The sequence below is a fragment of the Colossoma macropomum genome, unplaced genomic scaffold (genome assembly GCF_904425465.1).
Source record: "Colossoma macropomum unplaced genomic scaffold, Colossoma_macropomum, whole genome shotgun sequence".
Lineage (NCBI taxonomy): Eukaryota > Metazoa > Chordata > Actinopteri > Characiformes > Serrasalmidae > Colossoma > Colossoma macropomum.
The window spans coordinates 27,336,205-27,363,613 of record NW_023494785.1 but is presented as its reverse complement, the minus strand read 5'-3'; the positions used below and the strand labels follow the sequence as shown (position 1 = coordinate 27,363,613).

Sequence of the window (27,409 nt, the reverse complement as noted above, 5' to 3'; positions counted from 1 at the left end):
TTAAACTCAGGAACCAAAAGCTAAACTTTCTCTAATAAAAGCTGCTGTTAAAGCAGAGATTTGTTTCCAGTATGAACATTTTTGTGTTTTTTCCATCATCTTGGGGATGGTCAGTCCCTACAAAGAGCTAAACAAACACACATACACATAAACATTAATCAAACCCCTAGGTGTAGCAGTTATTTTTAATACAGATTTTTAATGAAAAATAGAAAACAATATATATATATTTAAAGTAATTATTCAGTAAACAGAAATATCTTTGGTCACAATGCACAGTGTAGAGCACGAGATTTGACTAATAAAGCTCAATTTGTAAATCAATGTGACGGCACATAAAAAAAATGTGAAAAGTAAAAAAGGAGTAAAAATAATTGATTAACTCATAAAACCCATAATTTAAAAGCTGTACAGAATATAGATAGATCTGAGAGCTTCAGAAAGTACTCTATAAAATATTTCAGTCATATAATGACTACAAGCTACATAAAAGTATACTGGAGGTGTTACAGGATATTTTTTCTCCAAAGTTGTCCATCCCTCCAAAGGCACTCAACGTCTGGACAGATCTCCTCCTGTGAGAAAAAGAACAGAGAATGTTAAATCAACAGTAGTCAAACATGAGCGCAAAGCTGACGTTGAAAAACACTGCTATCTGGGTATATTAGCCAGTGCTGAACATTATTAGTCCACTAAACCAGCATAATAATAATAAAAATAAATGTTACACAACAGCATTTTCAACATCTCTATTAAATGTGTGACTTCACATTAGTTCATGTTGTATTTTCCAGCTTGCACTAGAGCTTATTTCATTCTGAATACTGTTGCGATAGTCTATTAGAGCAAACATGGCTCTGTAAAACCGTATGATGACAAATGTGACCCGCTAAGTGACAGCCAAAGCTATTCAATTAGCTAATGTAATCAGCTACATTGATGAATGGCCTAATGCGTAATTGCTGGGGGGGGGGACCCTGATGCAATTATACATGTTTGAAATGCAAACATGCATCGCATCGAGGGTAGAACAGTTTCATCAAAATGCCGAGACATTAAATGGAGAGAACGTTCTCCGGTGATGGAGAGCAGGGTTGTTGTCACGACAACAGACCGTGAATATCCTGGATACAGTAGCTCTACTCAGAGCCAGTCTAATGCTGGAGACACAGAGCACTGACAGATTGTAAATCTGAAGTGGGACTGGTTTTATTGTTTTTGCAGTTATGATGAAAGCTGGGACAACAGTGTGACATGCTGATGGTGACTCATTTGTAATGCAGTGAAATGACAGCAGGGCAAATCAGGTGAAAGCACAGCAACTGTAAACAAGGTGTCTTGTAAGAACTGTGGGAATATATACTGATTTCGAATGTGGCTTTCATAAAATCTTTGAGCGTTCACTGCGTTTGCCCTTTTGTTTTTCCTCAGGGAAAAGATTCATAAGACAAGCTGTTCTCCGTCTCTGTCGTACCTCTGCCTGACAATGAAAACAGTGAAAACAAAAAGCGTGACCCATCACTACAGACATGCATGAGTTTGAACATCCCTGGTAAAATGACATGTTTTCTTGATTTCTTATGTGAAAATAATAACATCCTCTACAGCTGCTACTGGGAAAAAAAAAATATTACGTGTAAAAATGTGTACTTTCATAATAACAATGTTAATAACAATTTCAAGTGGGGCGTTCCATAGTCAAGATGTTTGCAGGGAGGCTGGTGAAACGTGAGAGAACTTACAGAGAGTAAAGAGTAAGAGGGCGTATAAGCCTTCACCAGGTGACAGGTACACTGGAGCTGTGCCATGAACTGCTTTGCATGTCAAAATAAGGCTTTTTGATCATTTTCACTTTCACTCATTTTCACTAAAATCAGCAAAATATGCAATGTGACTGGGGTGCCCAAACTTCTGCACATGGCTGTACATGTATTTTGTTGTATGCAGAGACATGTGGTGGATCTCAAAACGCTAACTGATGTCTGCTCAATTCCTCTCTTCTCCATCCTTCAGCCTGTGACCCGGAAATGGAAGGGAATCTGCCAGGATGTAATAGTTCTTCAAAGGCACTCCGAGGAATCAAGGAGAGAGGAGAGACGAAGCTTTCAGAATGAGGAAACGTGCATCCTACATGGAAATCTTAATTTAATTAATCTTAATTAAATTGTTGATGTATCTGAATTTCAGTGAATCATGCTGATCTGAAGTGAGCTGATAATAGGTTACCAGTGTTAATTATGGGAAGAGCCCTTATGCCCAGTAAGAGGTGATGAAAGTGACAACTATGTAAAGGACATCTGATTTGGTAAACATGTTTGCCATGGAGACCTCTGACCTCGTATCACATCCTTGCATCTCTTCCTCACATCCTCAGAGGCAGGAGCTCAGACACGAGGACAGGATGCAAGGAAAGGAAACGAGAATGAACAATTAAAGATATGAGATCCACCCCCAGTTAAGGTCATGGTTCACTGGGTGAATGGCCGTGTCCGCTGCAGTCCCTGTACCCACCCTGGCAGCTGGTACACTCGCAGCTGTGTATGACGGGCAGCACCACAGGCTCGCTCTCTCCGTTGGCACAACGCAGGCTCAGGAAGCGCACGGGACTCTGGGGGTCCAGCCTATAACTGCAGCAGTCACACACAGCCTGCAGGTAGGGCTCCTGACGAGAGAGAGAGAGAGAGAGTGAGTGAGAGAGAGAGAAAGAGAGAGAGAGAGAGAGAGAGAGAGAATGAAAGGGGAACATCAGAGTAAAAAGCAAGGAAAGCATGGTGAGGAGGGGAAAAACAAACAAACAAGGATGAAGATAAACAAAATATGGTGGTGTAAGGAGTGAAAGATAGTTGAAAGAGAGCAGGAGAGAGTCACAAGGGAGAAAGAAAGAGGAAAAGGCACAAGAGAAAAGAGTGCATAAGAATTGGGTGGGGGGGAACGGTGGAGGAAAGGCATAAGGAAGGAGAAAAGTAGAATCATCAACAATCCAAATAATATTATCTCCATGCTACATTTACTTTCCTAACAATGAGCTTTCTCTCTGCTTGAGGAAGCTCGCAGTGTAATTTAAGGCAATGCCAGCAGTAAGTGACTGTACGTGTTCAGCTGCAGTGAGGAGGGGGTCCAGATGACTGTTCTGGGAAGTATACGGATGGGGATAAAAGAAAGAAGGGAATAAAGAGGCGCTAAAACAAGGCAGTAAGGACCTATCCGACTGCAAGTCCTCTGCTTCTCGTCTCCATGGAAACTTGAGAGACTTTGTGAGCTGAAACATATTTTTAAACAGTTACAGCAAACAGATCACAAAGATAGACTTCTCAAAATTAGATGGGTGGATCAAAGAAACATGAGGGTGGCATCCGTCAGTTATTTAAAGGTCAAATTTTGCACAGTGCATTATGATAAGAAACCAGTCTTGATTTTCAACTGCATACAAGGAGATATGGGCTGACATGTATTAAGCATTTCAGAAAAATTTTCCATTTACCTGAAAAGGCAAAAACTGATCCTGGATCAGCACTTTTTTGTAAATATATGCAAGGATCTAGGATCATTTCTCCCACTGGCTTTACTGACCTTTGTGTGATATAAAAAAAAATGAACTGACCCAGAAACCGTAGGCTTAATATATCCCTAGATCATAACCTTCACAGCAGCTGCCATTCAGAGGAGGAGAATCTTATCCAGACATGACATAATCTTGACTTTGACTTCAGGTCTAATGAGACCCGATGCAGCAATTTATTCGTCTATAAATATATTATTGAAACCATAAGCTTGTAATGAGGTACTATGTACAGTTTATTAATACACTGTACATAGTTTGTATAGGTTGCATAGGTTTTGCACAGTAAAGAACGATATACAAAAACGTAGTAAAATTATACCTCCAGAATCACATCTGTTCCAGACAAACAGCGCCCCCTGCAGAAGCTGACTTCTACATTGTCCAATCGACAGTCGCCCTTGGTGATGTTCCTGACCTCAGTGTGGCGGTGGCACTGGGCCAGCGGATCTCCTGCAGGAGGAGGAGCCCAAGAGGGGAAGACAGCCAGTAGGAGAGCAGAGACGGAGTGCAAGAGAGGAAAACGAATGAAAAGTCCAGTTAAAAGGAGTCTGATTAAAGAAAAGGCTTTTGTGCTCAAGTTAATGAAGGAGGGAGAGTTAGTGAGTAAGCTCACAGGAGCCATGCTGACTTTGAAAAATGCTTAACTCTGATTAGAATGCATAAAGGAACACTGCTGTGCATAAAACCTTGAGTGAACTTATTCACAAGTGAATTGTTGTTAAGGGGACATTCTGGCCAAAAATGAAATGTGTTATTTGTCATGTTATGTAATATTCTGTAGTGCAGCCTCATCGGTTTGGCAGAATACACTATTTCATATCCTTTTTGTGATTTTCATGTTTACAACAGATGTAGAAATGGCCACTGTACTCTTATAAGGACAGAACACTTCCTGATAAACTAAATCCTAAACAAAGATTTTTAAAAACATGAACTATTCATTTAAGATGACATTCTAAAACCACTGTGCTTAAACACCCTTTTTTAAAGAAAACAAAAAAATATTCTCATGTCACCTTTACTCCATTTTACTTTACTAATCCGAAACTTATTTAAACTTATTTAATAGTAGTTTCTTATTTTCTTTAAGGACTGATAAAACTTGGGACTTGCATTAGCTATTTTTTCACCAAAACACAGGATCTGCTGAGGAACTCCAGTTTCCCTTGTGAAAAGTATTGGACTTCCAGCACACATAACTTTTCTGTTGACTCTTCCATTTTTCCCAGTGGCTCATTTCAGTTTATATAAAAGGAACAGCAGGCCAGGAGTGGCCACCCTTTACACACCCCATAATTAATACTGTGCAACAAACTTTACTGTCCAATGCACTTGAGGCTTCAGGGAATCGCAGACAAAGTTAAAAAATTCCCTGGAGGCCACAGAGGAGCACTAATGACAGCACATGCGTAAGTTGATGTAAGACTTTGTCCATCATCTCCTCATTCCTACCTGTGTACTCTTTCCTGCAGACAGGGCAACACTGCCCAGCCTCCAGCACCTTGACTTCACCCTGGGGACAGTGCAGATGGAAAAGAGCAGAGGATCACAGTCAGCAATGAGCATCTCAGAATAGCACGCTGCCGTTCGTGATTCATCTCCCTGGAGATGGCCACTGACAGCAGGAAGAGCCATCGGGCACCAACGCCCGACACACTACAACTCCCATGGCGGCCACTAGCAGGGCCTGCCCCCGGGGGTGGTGTGGGGGTTGGGGTAAAAAGGCCCAGAGAAACATTTAAAGTTTAATGCCAGTAGAACTCGGAGACTCAAACAGGAAAGCTCAAATAAAACCCAATCGATACTGTCTCCACAGAGTGGGCAGGATCTTTCTAAAGTAAATAGTTTCCTATAGATCTGTGACAAGTCAAATTTACACAATTCTCCACCTATCCTGAATAGTCAGACAAGACATGTTTGGTGTTTGCTTCTTTAGTTCTGCATTGGAGATATGAGGCTAATGTAGCTAAGAGGTAATTAAAGCTTACTCAGAGTTGCCAGCTTATTAGGTACACCTATTTAGTGGCGTGTTGCACCTACTTTTGCCTATAGAACATCGTTGAACAACAACCAACCAACAAGTGCGTTTACATGCACTCAATCAGATCATGATCAGATTTCTGCAGTTACCTGATTATTGAAATGGTGTAAACAGCATACACCGATATCTTAGATCGGAGTAGGGTTTTGAAATTCAATTAAAAAATTCAATAAAGAAAGCTGGATTTTAGCACAGTAATCAGATTTCTTGGTGCATGTATACTCTTACTCTGGATTTCTTTCGGATTTCTCAGTCTGCTCATGTGCGAAAACAGACTGCTGTACTGGAAACAAGCAAGCAGCGTTGCAACGAGATGGCAGCAAAAGACTTTTGGAGCGACACTGAAACAAACTACATGCTTGATGAAATTAAGGATTTAAATATTCATCTTCTAAATGATGAATGTTCATATTTTCAGGTAAAGTGGCGCGATGTTTTTTAAAAAAACAAGCCGCGGCATGAAGTTTGAGATTTACATTACGTTTACGTCATGTCATCTGTCGGTTTATTGGCTGGTTGCAAAGCAGAAATCCGATTACTGCCTGACTCATACAGACCCAGAGTTTTACCATTATCTGACTACCCAAGTGCATGTAAACTCTCGGATCGGATTACTGACAAAATCTAATTTTCTGCAGCTTTGGCATTATCAAGTGCATGTTTACGCACTCTATGTGAGCAGTATGGGGTGTTAAAAACTTGCTCTGTAGGTTTTTACTACTGTAAAGAGATGTGCAGAACTCTGTGGAACTCTACATAATGATTAAAAAGAGACATTAGTGCTTTGGGCTGCTTTTGGAATAAACTCTTAGCACCACATTTGGTTTTATATGAAACATGATCAGACAGTCTCTCTTGACAAGAGGGACTCCAATAAACTGAATGAATTAAACATTTTTAACAGCCCGTGCGTGTACATAAGCAAAGACTCGCGGCACATTTTTGTCAGATGACAAATTCAGCTAGAGACTGGTGTAGAAAATGTGCGTGGTGTACTTCCTCCAGTCACGAAATCCGCTCACAAGTGTTGACTGCAGATGCAACTGAGGTGCAATCCCATGGAAACGTCAGGTGTAAACAGCTATATGTCTCACTGTTCTCCTGTGCTAAGATCAACTGAGAGGAACGCTAGTATGAGGTATGAATAGGACATATGTTATGCAGTTGTCTTGCTAAGAATAGTCTTTTCCACCTCATCCAAAAGACACTTGATAAGGTGGATTCTGTAATGTTCCTGGAACCATTCTGTGACAATACGAGACGTGACATGGTGCATTATTCTGCTAGTGTCAGACTGAGTGTAGCTAAACTCTAACCATGAAGGGCTCTATGAACTCCACCAAATTCTGATCTTTCCATCAGCATGATCCAAAAGGATTATGGATTCATTCATCCAATTAGCTTTTTTCACTCCCTAACAGTCCAGTTTTAATGCTGCTGTTGCACCCTAATCTACAACCCCATTTCCAAAAAAGTAAGTGCACTCCATGAAAAGTTTCCCTGTTTGACATAAGTGGACATATTTGAACTTCAAGTAGCAGAATGTATAGAAATTTGACTTTGCAATAACATATAAAAAATAACTGAGATGTCCTTTTGGTCTGTTGAAGAAGTAAGTACACCCCTGGCTTCAGTAATTGCTACTGCCCCCTTTTGCAGAAACAGCTTCATGTAGGCGTTTCCTATAACTGTTTACCAGTTTCTGCCATCTACTGGGAGAATTTTTTGTCCACTCCTTCACACAGAATTGTTTAAACTGTGGAATGCTTGAGGGGCTTCTTGCATGTACATCCCTTTTCAAATCCTCCCATAGCAGATTTACATCTGGGCTTTGACTAGGCAATTCTGTAACCCTACATTTCTTTCTTTTGAGCAATTCTTTGGTGGATTTACTTGTGTGTTTGGAATCATTATCCTGTTGGAAGGTCCACTTCTTCAGCTTCAACATTTTTACAGATGGTCGCACATTCTCCTTAAGCAATCTCTGGAATAGATAATTCAGTCAATTCTATGATTACAAGTTGGCCAGGCCATGAGGCAGCAAAGCAGCCCTAAACCATAACATTTCCATCACCATGCTTTACAGTTGGTAGAGTTGAAGTTTTTCTGATCAAATGCTCTCTTTAGTTTTCACCAAACATGGCTTCTAGTACTGTGGCAAAACAACTTTTTTACTCATCTGTCCAGAGCACATTGTTCCAGAAGTCCTGGTCTTTGCCTACATATACATTAGCAAACTTTAGTCTTTCCCCAGTGTTCATTTTTAGACAGCTAAGACTTCCTCCTGGCGCCTCCTGTTTAGGTCAAATTTGTGCAGTACTTTTCTAAAGGTAGATGCATGTACTTTTACACAGTAAAACAGTGACAGTGGAAAGAGCTACAAGCAGATCCTGTGATGAAATCTGGGGTTCTTAGAGACTTCTTTTAGCATCTTCAGGTCTGCTCTCAGGTTAAATTTGCTGGGGCGGCCTGGCCTGGACAAGTTGACAGTGGTTTTTCAAATCTACTCCACTTGCAGATGATCTTCCTGACAGTGGAATGACTGATTTCCAATATTTTTTATATCTTCTTAAACCCCTTCCCAGACTCATAGGCATCTACAACTTTCTTTCTGAAGGCCTCAGACACTCTTTTAATCTTGATAATACCAGACACTCCAAAAACAAAGAGCAAACCAGACCAGATATCTGAGGTTTAAATAGGTTCATCCAAGAAATTCTGTAATGGTGTTCTAATCCTTGGTACCTGGTCAGCTGCACCTGATTTTAATATGATATGTTTGAAATTGAATTTGAAATATGTAGAGCTGTACATACTGCATAACAAAAATGCACTTCTGCTTATTTCAGTTATATAAAGGATAACACAAATGTTAATTGTGTCACTTGTTAAATTATAAAATGTTGATCTATCAACACTGCTTAAATGAAGACTTAATATCTTTATCTCCAAATATGTTGAAAAAGTCTATACTGTATTTTCGGGGATCATGATCATTTTTCTAGGGTTCAACTGCTGCCGTAAAATGTTTACACATGCTGGGAGCCAGTAAAATGAAGTAATGTATCCTACGCATGCATGACAGTGTTGCGCATGCAGAGTGCAAATCGTGCAGCAGACACAGATCAACTAGCGACAGCTTCTCCTTGTTCTTTGTGGACAAAATGGTCTCTGAGTGTTGTAGCCCATTCAAGACAGTCTGATAGATGGTGCAATCAACAAAACAACCATTTGTGCTCCATTTACATTTATGAATTTGGCAGACGTTCCGATCCAGAGGAACTTTGGGTTTAATCAGGTGTGGGTCAATGTAGTGTTAAAATTCTTGCCCACGGACTCGCACTGTTGTAGTCTGTCTGCTGTGTGGAGGGCAGTGGTATTAACCACTATGCCAATTTCACCAATGTTAAATTCGAATGTGGTTGCCACCTGTCTGTTCACTTGCACAGTTCTTGCCATTCTTCTTTGAAATCTCTGATCCACAGGCTGTTTTGTCCAAAGGACTGCCTATCATTGGTAGTTTTTTGCTTTTTGCCTAATTTTCAGTGAACACTTGAAATAGTTGTATTATTCAGGAAAAATCTAGGATTAGTCAGTTAGGAATTGCTAGAACCAGCACACGTAGTGCAAACTTTCATACTTCATTTAGTCACTGAGGTCAATTGTTTTGCCCATTCCAACTTTCATTTCTACACTAACTAATGCTAACCGAAGTGACTCTAGCCTGTTTTACACCACACTATTGTCTTGTGATGTATGACTTGGAACCTAATAAACTGGCCACTCATTGTACAACTTAAATAAACTTGCCTCAAACTGTATCAAGCTGTTAAGTTGTTTTTTGACACTAGATGACATACTGTTATCTATAAGAATGGACAAAAACGTTACATTTTTAAAAACAGTGGCAGCTACTTTGAACAATGAATTTTGTTTATACTTTTGTTCAATCCAAAATAAAGATGCAAACTTCAGAAACTATATACATCTTTAGGGATTTGTGATGCCTTTGAATTAAACCAAAGTGGAAGCTGAGTGCAGTACAGTCCTCAGCTCTCTCTCTCTCTCTCTCTCAGTAAGTCAACATCTCCTTCAGAGCGCAGGCTGTAAGTGGATGTTTAGGGGACCACAGCGCTGTGTAGAACCCTGAGAAGTAGGAGATGCGCTCCCTCTCTGAATGTGGTAAGGGGTGACAGAGTTACTCAGTTGCCATCTGGGATACAGCGTCTGACCAGAGCATTCGCCTGGACAATGAGTCACTCTATCCACCAGCATCTGCTGCTCTCCAGGGGCCCAGTTCACTTTCTGATGCAACACGTGCTGTATGGCTTACAACTGCTGTGTTTTAAGAGGGTGGGTTGCACAGTGCGCTACTAACAACAAAAACTATACATGCTGGAGATTCTCACAAAAATGTTTTATAATAAATCAACATAGAAAATAGGTAAACACAGTATGCTGCAGCTGCAGAATAAAGGATTTAGTAATGAAGTCAGTGAATATCATTGTGCTTACCTGTTCACACTGAAGTGAGGGGCAGCTAGATTTACACTGCTTTAGGCCGTTGACACAGCGACAGGTTTGGCAATCTTCCTCCCACTCAGATCCAGGCTGGAACACGCAGAGACACCCACACACACAAATAAACCCAGAATTATACTCAAGCATCCACTGAAAACACAGAAGAGGATGTACGTTTTTAAGTCATTTTTGCATCACATTTATTAATTGTTAAAGATCAAAAAACACTTTTTAAATTAAATGGCCAAAGACCTCTATCATCAGCTATCTTCATTTCTATATGAATCATTTTTAGAGAAGAAAGTGGGGGAAGAAGCCCCCTAAAACAATGTCTTCTTTACCATAAAGCTAAACCACATCTACATGCATGAGTTTAACAGGTACAAGATAATCAACCTACACACAGTTAGAGGAAATAAACTGGAAAAAACATTTTTATTTTTAGGGCACAAAAAAAGAAAATCTTTAAAAGGGCCCCCAGTGAATCTTTGATCAGTTTGTCAAGTTTTCCAGAATGCATAATTTAAAAATATTAATAAAAGTATGACACAAAAAGTCATATAGAATATCTTATATATTATATAAAATATTTAAAAATCAATTTGTGGCTTAATGATTTCACTTAACTGTAATAAGCTATGACAAAAGACACAACAGAAAAATAGAACTTGAAATGTGAAATATGTTTATTATTTAAATAGTTATTGGATATATTAACTGTGCGATTATATTATGTAAATACATTAAATGGTATTATTGTTGTTACCATTGTTATAGTGGCTAAAATTACAATAATACTTTAACAACGCAATAACATTTGGCAGATGCTCTTATCCAGAGTGACTTACACAGGTAGGTGAAAATAGGTGTTAGGAGTCTTGCCCAAGGACTCTTATTGGTATAACACTGGGTGTTTACCCAGGCAGGGGTTCAAACTCAAGTCTACAGTATGGCAGGCAGAGGTGTTACACACTACACTATGCCAAACAATTATTAAGTGCAAGCAGTCATTAAACATGAAGGATCAGGCATGAATGTAACTCTGCAACTCTAAAACTCACATACAAACTCACTTCCAGTAAGATGACTAAATATGTTGCATAATTCTAGCTAACAATGACAGCTAGCATGGTAGTGCTATTGCTAACTAGTCAGTGAAACTCTGGTGAGCAGCTTTGCGTTTTGAGTTTCACAAAACTGCTGTCTTAGCCCACCCACCAATCATATATTATTAACAGGTTTTCTTATACAACTTATTGTAAATGCGTAGAGATTAGGTTTGGCCCCATCATTTGATTGGTGGGAAAACGCATCTTACCCTGGAGGGCTTCCCCTCCAAGATATCACAAATTCTACTGTACACAAACAACGGCTCTCTACATAAAGCAACTACAGCTTCACAAAACTTTTCTTCAACTCTGAGGAGCTTCCTCAAGCTTTTCTTTACAACTTCACAGCAAATCAAGTGACAGGGTCACCATATCACTTCTCTAAAATTACAGTGAATCTTTAATTAATACTACATGAGAGTTCCTAAGGAGCAATTTTCATTTGTATGCAGTGGCACCTTGTAAAGTGCAACAGCTTCATCAACAATAGCTTACTCGAAAAGCTCTCCTGATGGAACATTCAAGTCACACTGTCTTAACTGGGCGCTATAGTCCATTTAGATAGCACTCTAATGCCTTTCAACACTTTTATGCATTATTGATGAGAGTAATTATTATAGTGGCATTCTCTAGAAGGGCCCTGGAGGGTAATCCATCAGGTCCAATAATTAGGCCCCTCTTAGAGATAAATACACAAAGAAGCTGGCAATACAATAGAAGGATAAAGGAGAACAATGAAAGATCGCTGTGCTTTTGTGAATATGCATGTGTCCATGAAGTGTATGACTGTTTGTATGCTTGTAACTGTCTGTGTGAGCACATATTTGCACCATTTGTTTTTTTGGTTACCTAGTGGGACGGTAAAACCTGCCAATATTTCGAAGTGAGAGTTAGTGTGTGCGCATACACACCCCTCGCAGTGTGCCATCCTCCTCCTCACACTGACAGAGAGCAGGGATCACACACCGGCCGTCTGTGTTGCGATAGCGCCCGTCCTCACACACGCATCCCTCTGAGACGGTGTTTGTTGTGGTGCAGTTCAGCGGTTCAGCTCTGTACATGTCCACACACCCCCTCTCACACACACGCTCCGCCTCTGACATACTCCGTCTCCAGCGCTCGCCCTCCGGACACGCTACAGCAATGAAAAAGAGGATTCATAGTCAATCAGGTAAAGAACTTGATAACATCTCCACCACCGTAAAGAAATCTGAGCAAGGATGTTTCTGTACACCATTTCACATCAAACCACTCTGAATGACTTTGTTTCCATCTTAATTTCTGAATTATGCAATGAAAGAAATATTGAAAAATCACTGAAGTGACTTCATTTACACACTTAACTGGAGGTCTCTCTATATGCAAACTGGAGCTAATATTCTAAAATTCACGTTCATTTATCATCTCATAGCTCTCTCTTTCTCGCACACATATGTAATTTCATGCTGCTCTTTATTGGTTGTTTTTAGATGTGTGTCATAGCAGCAGTCACACTGTGAGATTTTGGGCCAAAATTTCTGATACTGCTAGAACATTGGTGACTCTTTATGATGATGGTACAAGCTGATACGTGTTCGGAACACTGCCAGAACTTTATCATAGGATATCTTTTGTCGCAGAGGCAGTAAAGCGGTTCGCTATGGAACGTGTCAAATTAAGTGTTCAAAGACCACCGATTTTAACTGAAGATCAAAGAATTCTTTCACAATTTGAGATTTTTTGTCTGTAACAACATTATCTTGATGATTTTGTACAGTGTAAACCAGGCTTAACTCATCACTCATTAACATCACTCCAACCCTCAACCTGTATCTGCCCTAAAGTCCCTCCCCTTCCACTATGTCCCTTAGTGGAGCTGCTGCTTTGATGTGGCATTCGTGGTGCATTTACACATAAAAATCACTTCACCTGACCCTTATTGTAAGTACTAGTTGTTTGTATTTGAGTGGTCACTTGAAATTGGTAAATTCATCACATGAACAATGTGTAAATACACTGTGATGGATGGACCACTGCCAGCTTGTCCTAGTGTATTCATATGGTTTCAGACATTCACACTGACTGGTGATACATCACAATGTGTAAACTCAAGTGAGAAGTCAGAACTGTGTTGCTATGGGAAATCCATGCTGCCCAGGTCTGTGTTGCCATGAGAAACCCATGCTGCGAAGCCAGCATCTCCATTCCTTATGTCTAAATCTTTAGAGGAAGAAGAGGTTCAGTGGTTGGTTGAACCAGTTGGTTACTCACTCAAAAGCACACTCATTTCCCCAACCACTGAAGTAGCATAAGTGTAAAATTGATTCATAATGTTAGAGAGAGAGGGAGACTTCAAATGAGGCTCTCTTTCTTCTAATTGAGTGAGTCATTATCATTATCATCTTTATAATATAGAGTGAGTCATTATTAAAAAAAGTCTGTGTAGTTTATGATGAAACAGACGGTTGTATTGAAATATTATGTGCATTTCGTCGCAGTCACAGCCAAACATTCTAACTCTGAAAATAATAACTTTACAGGAGAAGAAAAAAATATGGTTAACTCTAAATGAAAGTAAATGGATCAAGATTTTTTTTCATGTAATTACGGAGGATTTCTACTTGTCTATTCATCATGAAATGTTAACACATTGTAAGGGGCAACTGGCATTTTCAAACTCTGTAATAAATGCAAGAAATGACAAAAGTAGAGACATGATAAGTTATTTTGTTTCATTCAGAGAACTGGAGCATGGTCAAGTCTGTATATGTAATCAATTAAATGTTTTTAACTAAGCAAACAGCAATTTTTAGCTGCTAAAATGAGAACAGACACCGTACTTTTTCAGTCACAAGGAGCAATAATGACCTAAGATAGAATTAGTTATACAAAGCATCACAAGTCTAATCACACGTGTATCAGACCATTTTATGTCATTTATGTAAAGATGTGTCTTAGGACTTTCAGACAAATAAGTTATGACCATGTAATTTCTGTCAAACCTCAAACAGCTGTTTAAAAAAACATCTAATGTTCATCAGTTTAATTCTCGTGTGCATGATTCTGTATGTGTATGTGACGTATCTGAAATATCTGAAAAAGATCTTGCTTAGACTGGGAATTATAATAGTTTTTCCAACACAAGGTAACATGGAACTCGCCTAAGTTTACCACTGTATTTATGACTTTGTCAGTTGCTTTAATGCAACTGCTTTGTGGTAAACTGAGAAATTACAGGTTTACAAGGACATTCATTACACACATGCACATACTAACTGAATTAGCAATTAAATTAAAATATATACTACATGGCCAAAAGCATGTAAACACCTGATCATCACACCTATATGATATTATTTCAAAACCATGGGCATTAACATGGAGCTGGCTCCCCTCTGCGACCATAATAGCCTTCACTCTTCTGGGAAGGCTTTCCACAAGATTTTGGAGTGTGTCTGTGGGAATCTGTACCTACATACAGTCAAAAGGGCATTTGTGAGGTCAAGCAGTTATGTTGGACAAAAAGCCTGACTCACAATCAACAGTCCAATTCATGTCTTTGTATGCTGTAGCCTTAACATAACTATTAGATAGCCAGATAGCAAAGTGTGACTCTTAACTCCAGAGAACATGTTTCCACTGCTCTAGAGTCCAGTGACTGCATGCTTTACACCACTCTTTTTACACTTTCTCAACACTTGCCATCACTTATAGTGATCCTAGGCTGCTTGGCCATGGAAACCCATTTCATGAAGCTCCTGACACACAGTTCAGTTCTGTTGCTTCTAGAGGCAGTGAGTGATGCCACTAAGCTTCAGCACTTGGTGGTCCTGCTGTATCAGCTTGTGTGGTCTACTGCCTTGTGGTTGAGCTGTTGTTGCTCCTAGACGCTTCCATTTCACAATAATAGCACTTTCAGTTGACTGAGGCTAATAGGGCAGTTATTTCATGAACTGACATGGAAAAGGTGCCACATTTAAAGTCACTAAGCTCTTCTGTACAACCCGTTCTAATGTCAGTGTTCGTCTATGGAGTTTGCGTGGCTATGTGCTTAATTTTATACACCTGTTAGCAATGGGTGTGGCCGAAACACCTGCACTCAATAATTGGGATGGGTGTCCATGTACTTTTGGCCATAGAGTGTTTTTTGTATACAACAGCCGTTGTCACAGAGCAGCTTTACAGAAATCCAGGCCTAAGCCCCAAATGACCAAGCCAAGCATGATAGCAGCAACTGGAAGAAACAGTGAGAAGAACCAAGAATCAAAAGTGGGGCCCATCCTCCTCTGGTTGATACTGGATAGCAAACAACAACACAACTAAAGCAATAAGAGTAATAACTAAGAAAATGACTAATGCACTACAATAATAACTAATCAATAAAGAAACAAAGTGAACATGATCATTACACACAGGTATTCAGAGCAACCAATGAAAAGCAATGACCAATGTTAGAAATCTATCAAAGGTTACCTAACAAAAATGAATACATGTTAGTATAAACAGGTAAGGAACTCATTATAGTGTGAAGCAGGTGTGCATCTCTAGTGCGCTACTAGTGGGTATCTTACCACAGTCAGGCTCTGTGCAGACTCTGCTCCTGATGCTGGGGCCCTCACACTTGTGGCCCCCGTACTGTCTGGGCTCCAGTACATAGCGGCTAGAGCTCTGCAGTCCAGAGCCACAGGATGCTGAACATGAGCTCCACTCTGACCAGCTGCTCCATTCACAGTCCACTAACACACACACCATGCAGCACTATCATTACAGTGATCACATACTGAGCATAATCAGACATCTCTACAGCTGGCTAGACTGTGTTTGCTACAGGAACAACAAAGGCTTTGGAAAAACAGCAGTACTACAAGATATCCACTGTGCTTCCTCTTATTAAATGCGATATTTGACAGGACTCTGACTAGCTGATGCAGTAAAATGTGTTAAACTGCACTTACCATCACAAAGCTCCTCTGTGCAGCTGAACACTCCATTTTCACACACACTGTACATGCACAAGAAAAAGAGAAAGAAAGAGAAGCGCAGCATGAAACATGGCACATACATACGATACATACATGCATCATTCTAACTACTGTACTGGGCAAAAGCCAGGGCCGTTAAAGTGTAAGACAGTAAAGTCAATTAAGTAGTCAATAAGCACAAGTTACTCATTCTTCAGCGCCATAAGGAAAAACATATTTAACAAAAATACACAGAAGCCTCAGCTATCAACTAAATATAATATGATTTCTTTCAGTATTTAGTGTGTACTAGCTTTATTATAGCTATGATTTCTTTCGGTTGCTTTTAATTTTTCAAAGAAATCTGCAGGGCTGTTTTTCCACTCCTCAAAGGTCAGTCTTAGGAGCTGTGTTTTCTGCTTTTTATGATCCAAGTAATCCAAAATACAAATTAAGTCCATAAACCCTTACTCCACATCTCTGATGTCCAGTTTCTGTGTTCTGGTAAAAAAAAAATCTTCTTTTTTGTCAATTTCCTTTTCTCAGTAAGGGCTTCTTGACAGCTACACATCCTTTCAGACACAGTGTTGAGTTATCTTTTTACAGTGGAAAGATAGAGAGAAGCACCTGTGGATTTTTTTTTCAATCTGAAGCAAGAGCAGAGCTCAATTTTTTCTCAAAGATGAAAACTTTAAGCACTGTTTATCTGATGGTGACAGTTTTAGTCGTCTACCAAGTCTTGCACGGTTGTTAGGAGTCCCATTTTCTCTTTTAATAACTTCTGTGTTTCACTTATTTTTGTTGACTTTACCCTTCATTATGAGAGTAGACTTTTTAGATGCTAATGATGCTACTTTTTTTTTTTTGATGCTAATGAAAAAATGAAAAGTACAGGACAGACAGGGTTGTTTGGGTTGTAGCTTGTGTTATGTTAGTGTATATTTGAAGGGGAACATAAGGTCAGTGACTCTTTTGTGAACAGCTTGCGTTGGGAGGACACAGCTGTAACTGGTTGGTTTTAAGATTGGAAGGATGGAAAAGTTAAAGCATCAGTACAGCACAAAAGCAAAGAGTGGACAAATTAAATACTGATAGATTTGATTTAGACTTAGTGTTGGAGGCATTTTTTGTAAAATATAGGTTTTCTGTTTTTTTCCATGACATTGACAAATGAATAACTTTTACTTAATGGCTGTTTTGACGTGAAATTAAATAAACGAAAAAATAGTTTCTGACTTTTGCACAGCACCGAATATAAAATGTTTTGTTTGTGTGCTATAATGGCCGTATCGAATCCCCAGTGCAGCCATTATGTCAAAACAACCTCTCTAATCATTACCAGATGCATTGTACAGAACGTTGACTGAGAGGCGAGCATTTATCCTACAGCATATGCCTGTCTTTCCGTCACGCCTGCTTTAACCCAACGCCTTGTGTGGGTGGAAAAATCATTCTGAGCCTGATACTGAATCTACACACTGATCTATGTTCACCCGTGTCCCTTGGCATCCCTTGGACATATGACGTATATCTCATATTCAAAATCAATATACTTTCAGCAATATCCTGGTCCCTATAGAAAAGAAACGTGGAAGCGAAAGGGAGTAAATGAATGAGGGATAGCATGAAAGCAAGAGGAAAGAGGCTTGAGTTATTACCAGGTATTGCAGAGGTGTGGTACAATAGTCCCAGGGGGAACCTCCTCCTGTAGGGCACTCAATGTGATGTTGGGGAACATCAGTAACAGAGAGAGAGGAGAGCAGGGGCACTCAGAGTGTGGCACGCACGTCCCATTAAACATAACCTGGGAGCACAGGAGAACAGTTATATGGATTGCAGCATGTTCTTCTGAGAACAAAGCTTTTGGTGGGCGAATACTGTGATGCTCTTTACATAGAAAGTACTGTGTGAGGTCATTCCTCCCCACAGCTATTAGGCCTTATAATGAGTTAACCTATAGCTCGGGAGATACTGACCTTCATACCAAATGCTTCTCAGCTGTATAGCTTATGCACTTTATTGGTTCATAGTAGTCAGCAATCATTCTGGTATTTCTGTAGTTAAACAATTGTTAAACTCATTATCATGAGATGTGTAAAAGTGCATATTTAAAAAATCCCATCACTGACTAACTTTTAATATGCAAATATTCAGCTGGATTTATGCATGCATTTTTTAAACTAGTGTAGCAGTTTACATCTCTTCTAAGCATCTTGTAAATTCTGCATTTTTTTGTAGTTTCTAATGTTTGTGTTTTTTGCACATTATTTTTGCTTCTCGTGCTCTGCAATTTCCTTTAGAATTAATGAACTTTCTGCATGTCTATCTACACTATATATCCAGAAGGCTGTGGTCACCTGCTCACCCAATGTTTCTTCTAAAATCAAGGGTATTAATGAGAAGTTTGTTCCCCTTTGCTGCAGTAGGAGTTTCTACTTTCTAGGAAGGCTTTACACCACATGCTGGAACATTGCTGTGAGAATTTGATTGCATTCAGCCACAAGCGCATTAGTGAGGTCAGGTACTAACATTGGATGATTAGTTCTGGATCACAAATGCCACTCTGGCTCACTCCAAAGGCACTGGATGATGTCGCCTCAGAGAAGGCAGGTCTGCTCCACAGTCCACAGATCAATGCTCTTTTACCCCTTTAGCTGACATTTGGCATTGGGCTTGGTGATCTTTGGATCATGTGAGGCTGATCCAGAGTTTGTCATTCTATTGTCAGCGCTTTTCACTGGAGATCATACAAACTACGTGCACGCAACTGAATGCCAGTATCAGCAAGGGGTGCAGAATTCACTGAATTCGCTGAATTCACTAATCAGAAGGTATCTGGATATTTTTGGACATCTAGTGTATTTATCTACATACCTATCTTTCTTGAGTCATTTTTACCACATTATTTAAAAGATACCAGGCTACTAGTTTTTAAGTGTATTCTACAGCAATGTAAGGGTTTCCCGATTACGTGAGCACACATGCACATTAAACGGTCAAGCAGAATGTTTTAAATGAGACCAAAACTTTGTGTTCACGTTGGTCACAAAGCCGTTCTAAACTGGCCAGGTCGAGCGCAGAGCAGTGCTGGGTTATATATAATCAATAGTGATATAACAACAATAGCTGATGCTGCCTAAGGTTGATGCAAGATTTTCACAGGAGAGAGAAGTGTAAATATTTAAAGTTTATGTTGAAAAGAGTTGACAAGTTATTCTACTATAGTTACATTTTCAGACTTCCCTTTGTTTCTGAATGGCTGATACTGTTTTTTTTAATAAAAACAATGTTTTTAAATGTACTTATTTCGCGGCCACAACGTTTTTCTATGTGTACTGAACATCTTTAGTTGTTCATTATCAATGACAGTCATTGTACAATCCTGTTGGTCTGATCTTTAAAAGTCAGTCACCATCTAGTGTTTAAAAAGTATCTAATATTGATCAAGTGGCCTTTTTTTAGGTCCATGTCAGCTAGCTAATTCTTTCCATAGGGTCATTCCACAATGCCGTATTACTCTACAGAAGAGCGTCAACTTTTGTGTGTGCAAACGTCTGCGCATGCAAGTTTAAGCGTCAACTGTTTTTAATACATCAGTATTGGTACAACACACTATTGATTTTCAGTTTTAGTGGTACTGATAGACAAAGCAAGAGTTTTTCTTTCTTATATTGTATTTTGTGTACTTTTCATGTGGTGTCCCAGACTTGACAGTTAACTAAACTGCATGTAATTTGTATGTAAAATACATCTAGAAAAAAAAAGTAATATTAAGCAGCAGGTTTCCGGTTTCTGTCACTCTGCAAGGTAGAGCTGGGTGATATAGCAAAAATGTCATATCACAATACTTCAGCAGTCATGATACCCTGTAAGTCACAATATTTATTTTTTCTGATAAGTGGAAACAAAGTAAAGCCACATTTAAAAATTTCTATCAAAAACTATAAATCCAATTTGCATTTAACCTTTCACAAGCTGTGTATTCAATTAAACAGCACTAAGTGTTTTTACATACTGGTGACATATACTGTGATGTAATTTATCATGACTATGATGAATATGGTCATATTGCCCAGCCCTTAGCATAAAGTTTCCTTTTGAAATAACAGTCCAATCAAAAAACAGCCTGTCAGGTGTGTACGACTTTCTTTTGGATTTCTTCATGATAAATATATCATACCATGATATAATAGGAAAATACTGTGATACTGAATTTTATGAATACTGCCCAGCACTACCATGGAATTGTTTAAAGGTGTTCATGTTAACTCACTGTAGCAGGAGGGCAGGCGCAGCCAGGGCTGCAGGCTCCTGGCACACACTCACTCTCAGGCCACAGATCCTGGCAGGAGAATGGGCACGAGCCTGCACACACACTGAACACCTGACCCACAGGACACTCTGACACAACAGCAAAGAGACAAGAGAGAAAAGAACAGTAGTTAGACCAAAGCCAATGTATATTCTCAAAAAACACTTATTGAGCATATTTATGAGCATAATTTCTGATTAAGAAACCTGACCGCAATAATTTTAACAAACTGTGATGAAGATGAAAGCTTTTGGTTTAAAGCTTGAGTTTAAGAGCACTAATGCTGAGCCTTTGTCATGAATATCACACAAGCAGCACTCCTCCTTTTACTCTCGAGGCAACATTAATTCAAAGAGGCTTAATTCTAACTTTATCTTACTACTTTAAAATGGACCTGTCAAATTATTCTCTATTATGTCTTATCAGCCAACAAAACTACATTTTATGAACATGACAGTAGTTAAAGATTTAATTTCTACTTTATGCTTAATTAAAGCTATGCTTATCAGCTGCACTGTAGCTGTCAGACTAGTTTGCAATTAGTCTGTTATCATCATTGACATTATAAATGTGTCACACAAATCACAAATGTGTGATTTGTGTGACAAATCCAAGGTGTGAGTGCACAGTGCCAACACAGAGTGCTACGCAAAATGTTATGGAATGCCAAACATAACCTAAAGTATAAGATCACTAAGGATGAAGAAAAAATGGCATTCAGTTTCTCACTTAATCCAGTCTTCTCCAATTCCCAAACCTGCAATTCTGTCACTGTAATGCCTCACAGTACTACACCGATCTGGGTGAGTTAAGGCTGAAAAGGCATCAGAGGGGTTTCATCAGAGGGGTTTGAGGTTTGCTGGCACATATTTTCAGGTCAACAGGTGCAAGAGATTCTTGAGAGATTTATTATGTAACCTCATGCAGGTAGAGACAGTGAACCCTCATGTTAATTTCCTTCCCTCCTCTGAAATATAACCTGCTGTATTCCCTTTAGACTCCTGGGCACAGATTACATATGATGCAGCGAGGATTCATTCCAAGCTGAAGAGCAAACCTCTCAATCACAGACAGTGTTTATACTAGCAAACCAATCGGGGCCAAGAAACTCATTTGTTTAAAGTGCATTATCATTCATTTAGATGTGCACGGCATCCAACACAAAAGTCTACCAATTTCCCAAAGCTGTTTCCCTCCTCTGTGTGCTGCTATATTGCAATGCTAGTCCTGTCACCTCCATTCTCAGTTTTTTATTTCTGGCGTTTTTTATAAATGCATACTCTAGTCAGCTGTCATAACATCAAACATTATGACATCTGACATAACAGTTACTAGTAACAGTAACATGACGGTGAGTACATTTGCACTTAATAATCTGATCACAACCAGATTTTTGAGTTATCTTATTCAAATGGTCACATAAACAGCTTAATCCGATTTCTTGACTGAAGTAAGATCTAGAAATCCGATTAAGAAACCCGATAAAGAGAGGTAAATCTTAGCTCAGTAATCAGATATCTCAGCACATGCATACTCTTACTCAGATTTCTCAGTCTGCACATGTGCAAAAACAGACAGCAGTAGAAGAAATAAGTAAGCAGCGTTTAACCCAGCGCCCGTGAGACGTCGACAAAGCACTTTTGGAGCGACACTGAAACCAACTACGTGTTTGAAGAAATTTAAATATTTAAATTTAGAATTTAAATATTCTTCACTTTCTCGATGATGTATGTTCATATATTAAGGTCAAAGTGGCTTAATGTTTAAAAAAAAAAAACAACGCTGCGGCATGAGTTTTACATAACGTTTACGTCATTTCTTCTTCTGTGAGTTTATTGGCTGATGGCAAAGCAGAAATCCGATTACTGCCAACTCATGTAAACCTGGGAGTTTTCCCATTGCTGAAAAAATCTGATTTACTGCAGTTATCAGATTATTAAGTGCATGGGAACGCACTCAGTGTTATATTACTGTAAAATATCTGTCATGACAACTCATGAGAGCATATGAGAGTTGCCCTGACATGTCTCTGACAGTTTTGTCAAAGTTATGTCATGGAGTTCAAGTAAAGTATCACCGAATAAGCTTCATCAGAATTTCTAATTTTCATCACCGACATCCAGTGAGAGCAACAGAGGCTGCGTGTTCTAAACAATGAATGATTTCATCATATACATCGCCTATACAGTCAATATTTCCAACCGAAGGTAGCAGGAGCTTTGAACTTTGCTATTTCTTTTGTTAGTTAGCTACTCAATGATTTAGCCATATGTCTCCTGCAAGCACTGTCCAGTGTACTGTGCTGAATGTGTCAAAAGTATTGCTTTAAAAGTCATTTAAAAGTTGTATTTGTACAAGACAGCTACATTCGTAGATTCTGTCATAGCAACAACATCGTTCGAGCAGCTGAGCTTCAGCCTGAACTACTACGGCAGGTCTAAATGATCAAACTAGAAAATGTGTTAAAGGATTATTAGCATTAAAAAATTTGTGCTGTTAATCATTCATCTTTCTTTCACAGCCCTATTTAAAATATAAAAGTCTCTGTGGAAATAATAAAAAAGTCAGTTAGTGACCTTTATTTGGTGTATGCAACAGAAATTTGGTATTGCACAATTTTAATTCAGAAATCTTTATTTCGCTTCAGGGAGAAAGCTTGAGTATGGGCTGGAAATGCACTATTCTACGGTGATGCAAACTTTCATAAAAAATGTAGCAGGTCCATCATAAATGCGAGATGAGGGGGACCGTATTTTTATGGCCAGTGAATTTGCAGCTCATGCCATGATTTAGTGCTGGCTAGACACTTTATGGTGCTGTGAAGGATGGCACAGCAGACAAATATGAGAGAGATAAAACTGGGCATTAAAACCTAAATTGCGTTTGAATCTCTTTTCTGTGTGTGTGCGTGTGTGTGTGTGTGTGTGTGTGTGTGTGCATACAGTTGCGGTAAGTGCTGAAAACTTGTACTCGACTTAAGTAGATTTAATTGCATTTTTTATGAGCCACAACTTGGAAAGTAGTTCAGTGGTGTTGCTGAAAAATGAGGTAAACATCGGCTGGCGCTTGTGTCTGTGTGTGTATGTGCATTAACTTATGTGTGTCCTCCTCACCAGGCAGACAGCTGTTGGTATTGCAGACAGTGTGCTGCTCAAAAGGAGATGGGCAGGCCAGTCCTCCAGGCTCAGGCTCCTGTAGAATACTCTTACTGCGCATTGAGACTCCTCCTCCACAGGAGGCACTGCACTCACTCCAGGAGGACCACTCGCCCAGTATACAAGAAGCTAACAGCAGACAAGATTCAATCAGAATATGAATCAAAATAAAAAATAAATCTGAATAAAACTGCATCTGGATAATATACACATTGGTGTCAAGTTCTAGAGACAGAAAATCTTACATTCATAGTCTCCAAACTGTATAAAATCACTGATATCCAGCCTCATGCAGCCCTGTACCTCCAAAACTGCTACAAAAACACATTCTATACATGTAAACCATTTGGTTTGATGTTAATGTCGATGGATAACTAAAGCGGAACATTTATCATAAAATGAATCGCGTAATGCCCCAAACATTACTGTTTAAAAGTTTGGAAGCAATATTTTCAATAACATGAAATATATTTGGTGCAGAAACATCATTGTCCAATAAAAATATAACAAAAAAACAAACAAAACCGACTGACATGACAAGTGAATAAAACTTTTAAATGATATAAATTGCAGAAATCGCAGACCTGGACAGGCAGGCTGAGTGCAGGTCTCGTTCTGTTCAGTCTCTGCACAGGGTGGGCCTCCTGCTGTGTGAGTGCAGGGACGACTACGTGTCCTCTGTCCAGCGCCACATGACACTGAGCACTCACTCCAGGACCCCCATGAGTCGTACACTGGGCAGGGCTGCTCGGTACACACCAGTGACCCATTTACACACACACTGCAGGGACAATTGAAGACACTGTGTGTTAAAGAATGAGGAGGCTGCTGGTTCGTCAGGCAATTTTATACTGCAAATATATAGATTCTTTATATATAGATGGTAGAATAAGCTAATTTCTAATAGACCTCCTTTACCCTGTGCCTGTGCTCTTACCAGGTGTTGCAGTCGACTGTGACATTCTGTCCGGGTGTAAGCTGAAGGGTGCCGTTCTCTGTGGGAAGTCCACAGCGACAGGCTGCCACTCTCACACACTCACCATCCTGCAGCAGCCAGCCATCAGGACAACGGCAGCCTGGACACACACAGAGACAGAAAAGAGGAAAGAGAAGGATTAAAGGGGAACACCAGTGATTTTCCTTAATTCCTGCATAATTCATTCATTAAGATTAAACAAAGCCATTCACAGTGGTTTGATGCGAAATGCTCTGTTCTAGACAGCGGTGATTCATAGTGGTGGTTATAGGGCAAAATAAGGCGAAATAGTCCCCACAGAAAACTTTGTTAAAGGAGTTTGTGTAGCTAAAGGACTGTGAATCCTTTACCTCAATTTGATGCAGGAAACTAAACTGATTAAATACATCATGAAATCTTAGATTTCATGTTCTTTTTTGTGGGGTGGGCAATTTAAATGTTTGGAAAAAAGCTAATAATTAGATTTTCGCCAAAAAATTAAGGTACATACTTTATCGAATACCATTGTAATAAATTATAATCAACACTAGTCAACTATGACGTTCTTACCCCTCAGGAATTACACTGGTATAGTTCTGTAGTCACTAGATGTGGAATAGCATGTTCCTGAACTGCATCTCCCAATGTTTTAAGGGGAAAGCATTTTGGCAGGGCATGTGACGCCCTGACAAAAATGTTGGGAACTTCATTCCTGCTTGACTTTGTCTTCTGTGAAATAAAACCAATGTAAATCTTTCCCAACACTTTAGCAAGTTTATAGATATAGCCCTTGTTGCTTCCACGCCCCTACATGGATGTCAGTCCCCCCGCCCAACAAAATGGGTAAAAGAAATAAATTAATGTATGCTCTTAGAAAAGTCACCAATGTTCTGAGAAATAAATACAAGGTGTTCTTAAGAAATTTTCAACTTTTTACTGAGTACATGGAAACATTGTCTTAACCGCTTGTTAAATTATTAGCAATTCTTGAACAACCAGTACCTAAATATGTCAAGAGTTTCTTTGGCAACATCTACAGTTTTATGCAAAAGTTTGGGAACCCCTGTCAGCATTACACATTGTGATGATTTCTGATGTGAAAAAATTAATATAAACAATCTGTGCAGAAAACTTCTGCAAAGGTTAGTGTACCTTTTATGTTTGGTTAACTTAAAAATAGAAAAAAAAAATGTACAAAAGTTCAGGCACTCTTAATTTAGTAACACCCCCTGTGGCAGATTTCGCAGCATGAAAACACTTCTTGTAACCAGCTAGGAGTCTTTCTTTTCTTGTTTTAGGAATTTTCACCTACTCCTCCTCACAGAACACTTTTAGTTATCTGATATTCTAGGGCCGTCTTTCATGCAAAACACTTTTACAATCTACCCACAGATTTTCAATGATGTCAGGGGATTGTGAGGGCCATTCCAAATGCTTCAGCTTGTATTTCTTGAAGTAGTTTCTGCTGGATATTGAGGTATGTTTTGGATCATTGTCATGATGTAGAAGCCAGCCTCTTTTAAACTACATTTCCTTGACTAACTGTGTCACACTTGCTTCCAGAATTGGCTGATATTCAGTGGAATCCATTCTTCCATCTACCTGTGTAATGCTTTCTGAGCCATCAGTCGACACTGATCCAGCCCTATGCTAATCAGTTTGCAAGATGGTCTTTTCATCAAAAGCTGCTTCTTTTTTCAGTCTTAACATACTGTTGGTGATTGTGACACGCTTTACCTTGAAACAACTACACAAGTGCAGGTTACAATATGACAGGTATAATGCTGGGCACAATACAGAATCTATGATTTATCATTAAAAATAATTTACATGTACGTTTTTACTTTTAGTTGTTGTATTTTTCTGTTGTTTATTTATTTCAGGATTAATTATTATGCTAATGTTATGTTAAATCATCAACTGCACATCAATACACCATGAAAAACTGATGTATTTTTACACCCCTTATGAGCAGAGTGTAGGGTTATTATTGACTTTTGTTGTGGCATTGTTACTGTATTAGTGACAGGAATACCTGGGTGACAGACTCCCTGCAGACACTGCACATGCTCCCACAGATCAGCACAGCTCCGTGGACACTGATTGGCACAGGAAGCCTCATAGACACGCCCCCTGTCTTCACACCGCTCACCTAAAATTCAACACAGGCAACAGCTGAAGAATTAAAAGTCACCTTTCCCATTTTGCATGTACTTATGTAGTACATACTGCACCAGTTTCCACATTTCATAATATTACTCAGTTAAAGACATGAGATCTATGAAATGAACACATGTGGACCCATGCAGCAACCAAAAAATATTACATAATCCAAACTATCAAATATTTTAGAGACTTTAATCAGCTCCTTTGCCTTGAGCAGTTTTACACACTCTTGGCATTCTCTCAAGCACCTTCACAAGGAGCCACCTGGGATGCTTTTCTAATAGCCTTTCCAACTGAACATCCACGTATACTGAGCACTTGTTGGCTGCAAAAACAATTAGTTGGAGGGCATTAATTATTTATTTTTTTTTACATGAAAAAGTGTTTCAAATTAATACATATACAGACTTGACTATTTCTACTTTATATACACAAAACGTATCTGGATAGCCTTTCTAATTAGTGAACCAGGAGCACTCATTACTGCTAAAAAGGCATTCATTTGTGCACACACAGCTTGTATGAGTTCCACAGAAAAGCGCAGCCAAAAGAATGGGGCACTCTGGAGCAGCTGCACATGATCCTAAAAGTCACCAAGCCAGGAGTTGGCTAGAGGGGTATCAAGCCCACAGCATTTGGCTGTGGTGC

At 39.2% G+C, this 27,409-nt stretch overlaps 1 protein-coding gene across 1 annotated transcript in view; it reads right to left on the bottom strand.

Annotated features, from left to right (window-relative positions):
* Nucleotides 1-265: 265 nt before the first annotated feature.
* Nucleotides 266-27,409, bottom strand: part of scospondin (subcommissural organ spondin) — a 118,828-nt gene continuing 91,684 nt past the window's right edge. Inside the window, exons 99-112 of the mRNA XM_036580179.1 lie at nt 26,631-26,747; nt 24,578-24,716; nt 24,225-24,421; nt 23,599-23,769; nt 20,447-20,574; nt 17,832-17,977; nt 16,168-16,214; nt 15,784-15,948; nt 12,145-12,368; nt 10,119-10,214; nt 5,015-5,075; nt 3,882-4,012; nt 2,512-2,662; nt 266-575 (exon numbers count right to left, since the gene is read on the bottom strand). Coding sequence (XP_036436072.1) covers nt 553-575; nt 2,512-2,662; nt 3,882-4,012; nt 5,015-5,075; nt 10,119-10,214; nt 12,145-12,368; nt 15,784-15,948; nt 16,168-16,214; nt 17,832-17,977; nt 20,447-20,574; nt 23,599-23,769; nt 24,225-24,421; nt 24,578-24,716; nt 26,631-26,747 — 1,796 coding nt within the window. The 3' untranslated portion in view covers nt 266-552. The remainder of the gene's footprint in view (nt 576-2,511; nt 2,663-3,881; nt 4,013-5,014; nt 5,076-10,118; nt 10,215-12,144; nt 12,369-15,783; nt 15,949-16,167; nt 16,215-17,831; nt 17,978-20,446; nt 20,575-23,598; nt 23,770-24,224; nt 24,422-24,577; nt 24,717-26,630; nt 26,748-27,409) is intronic.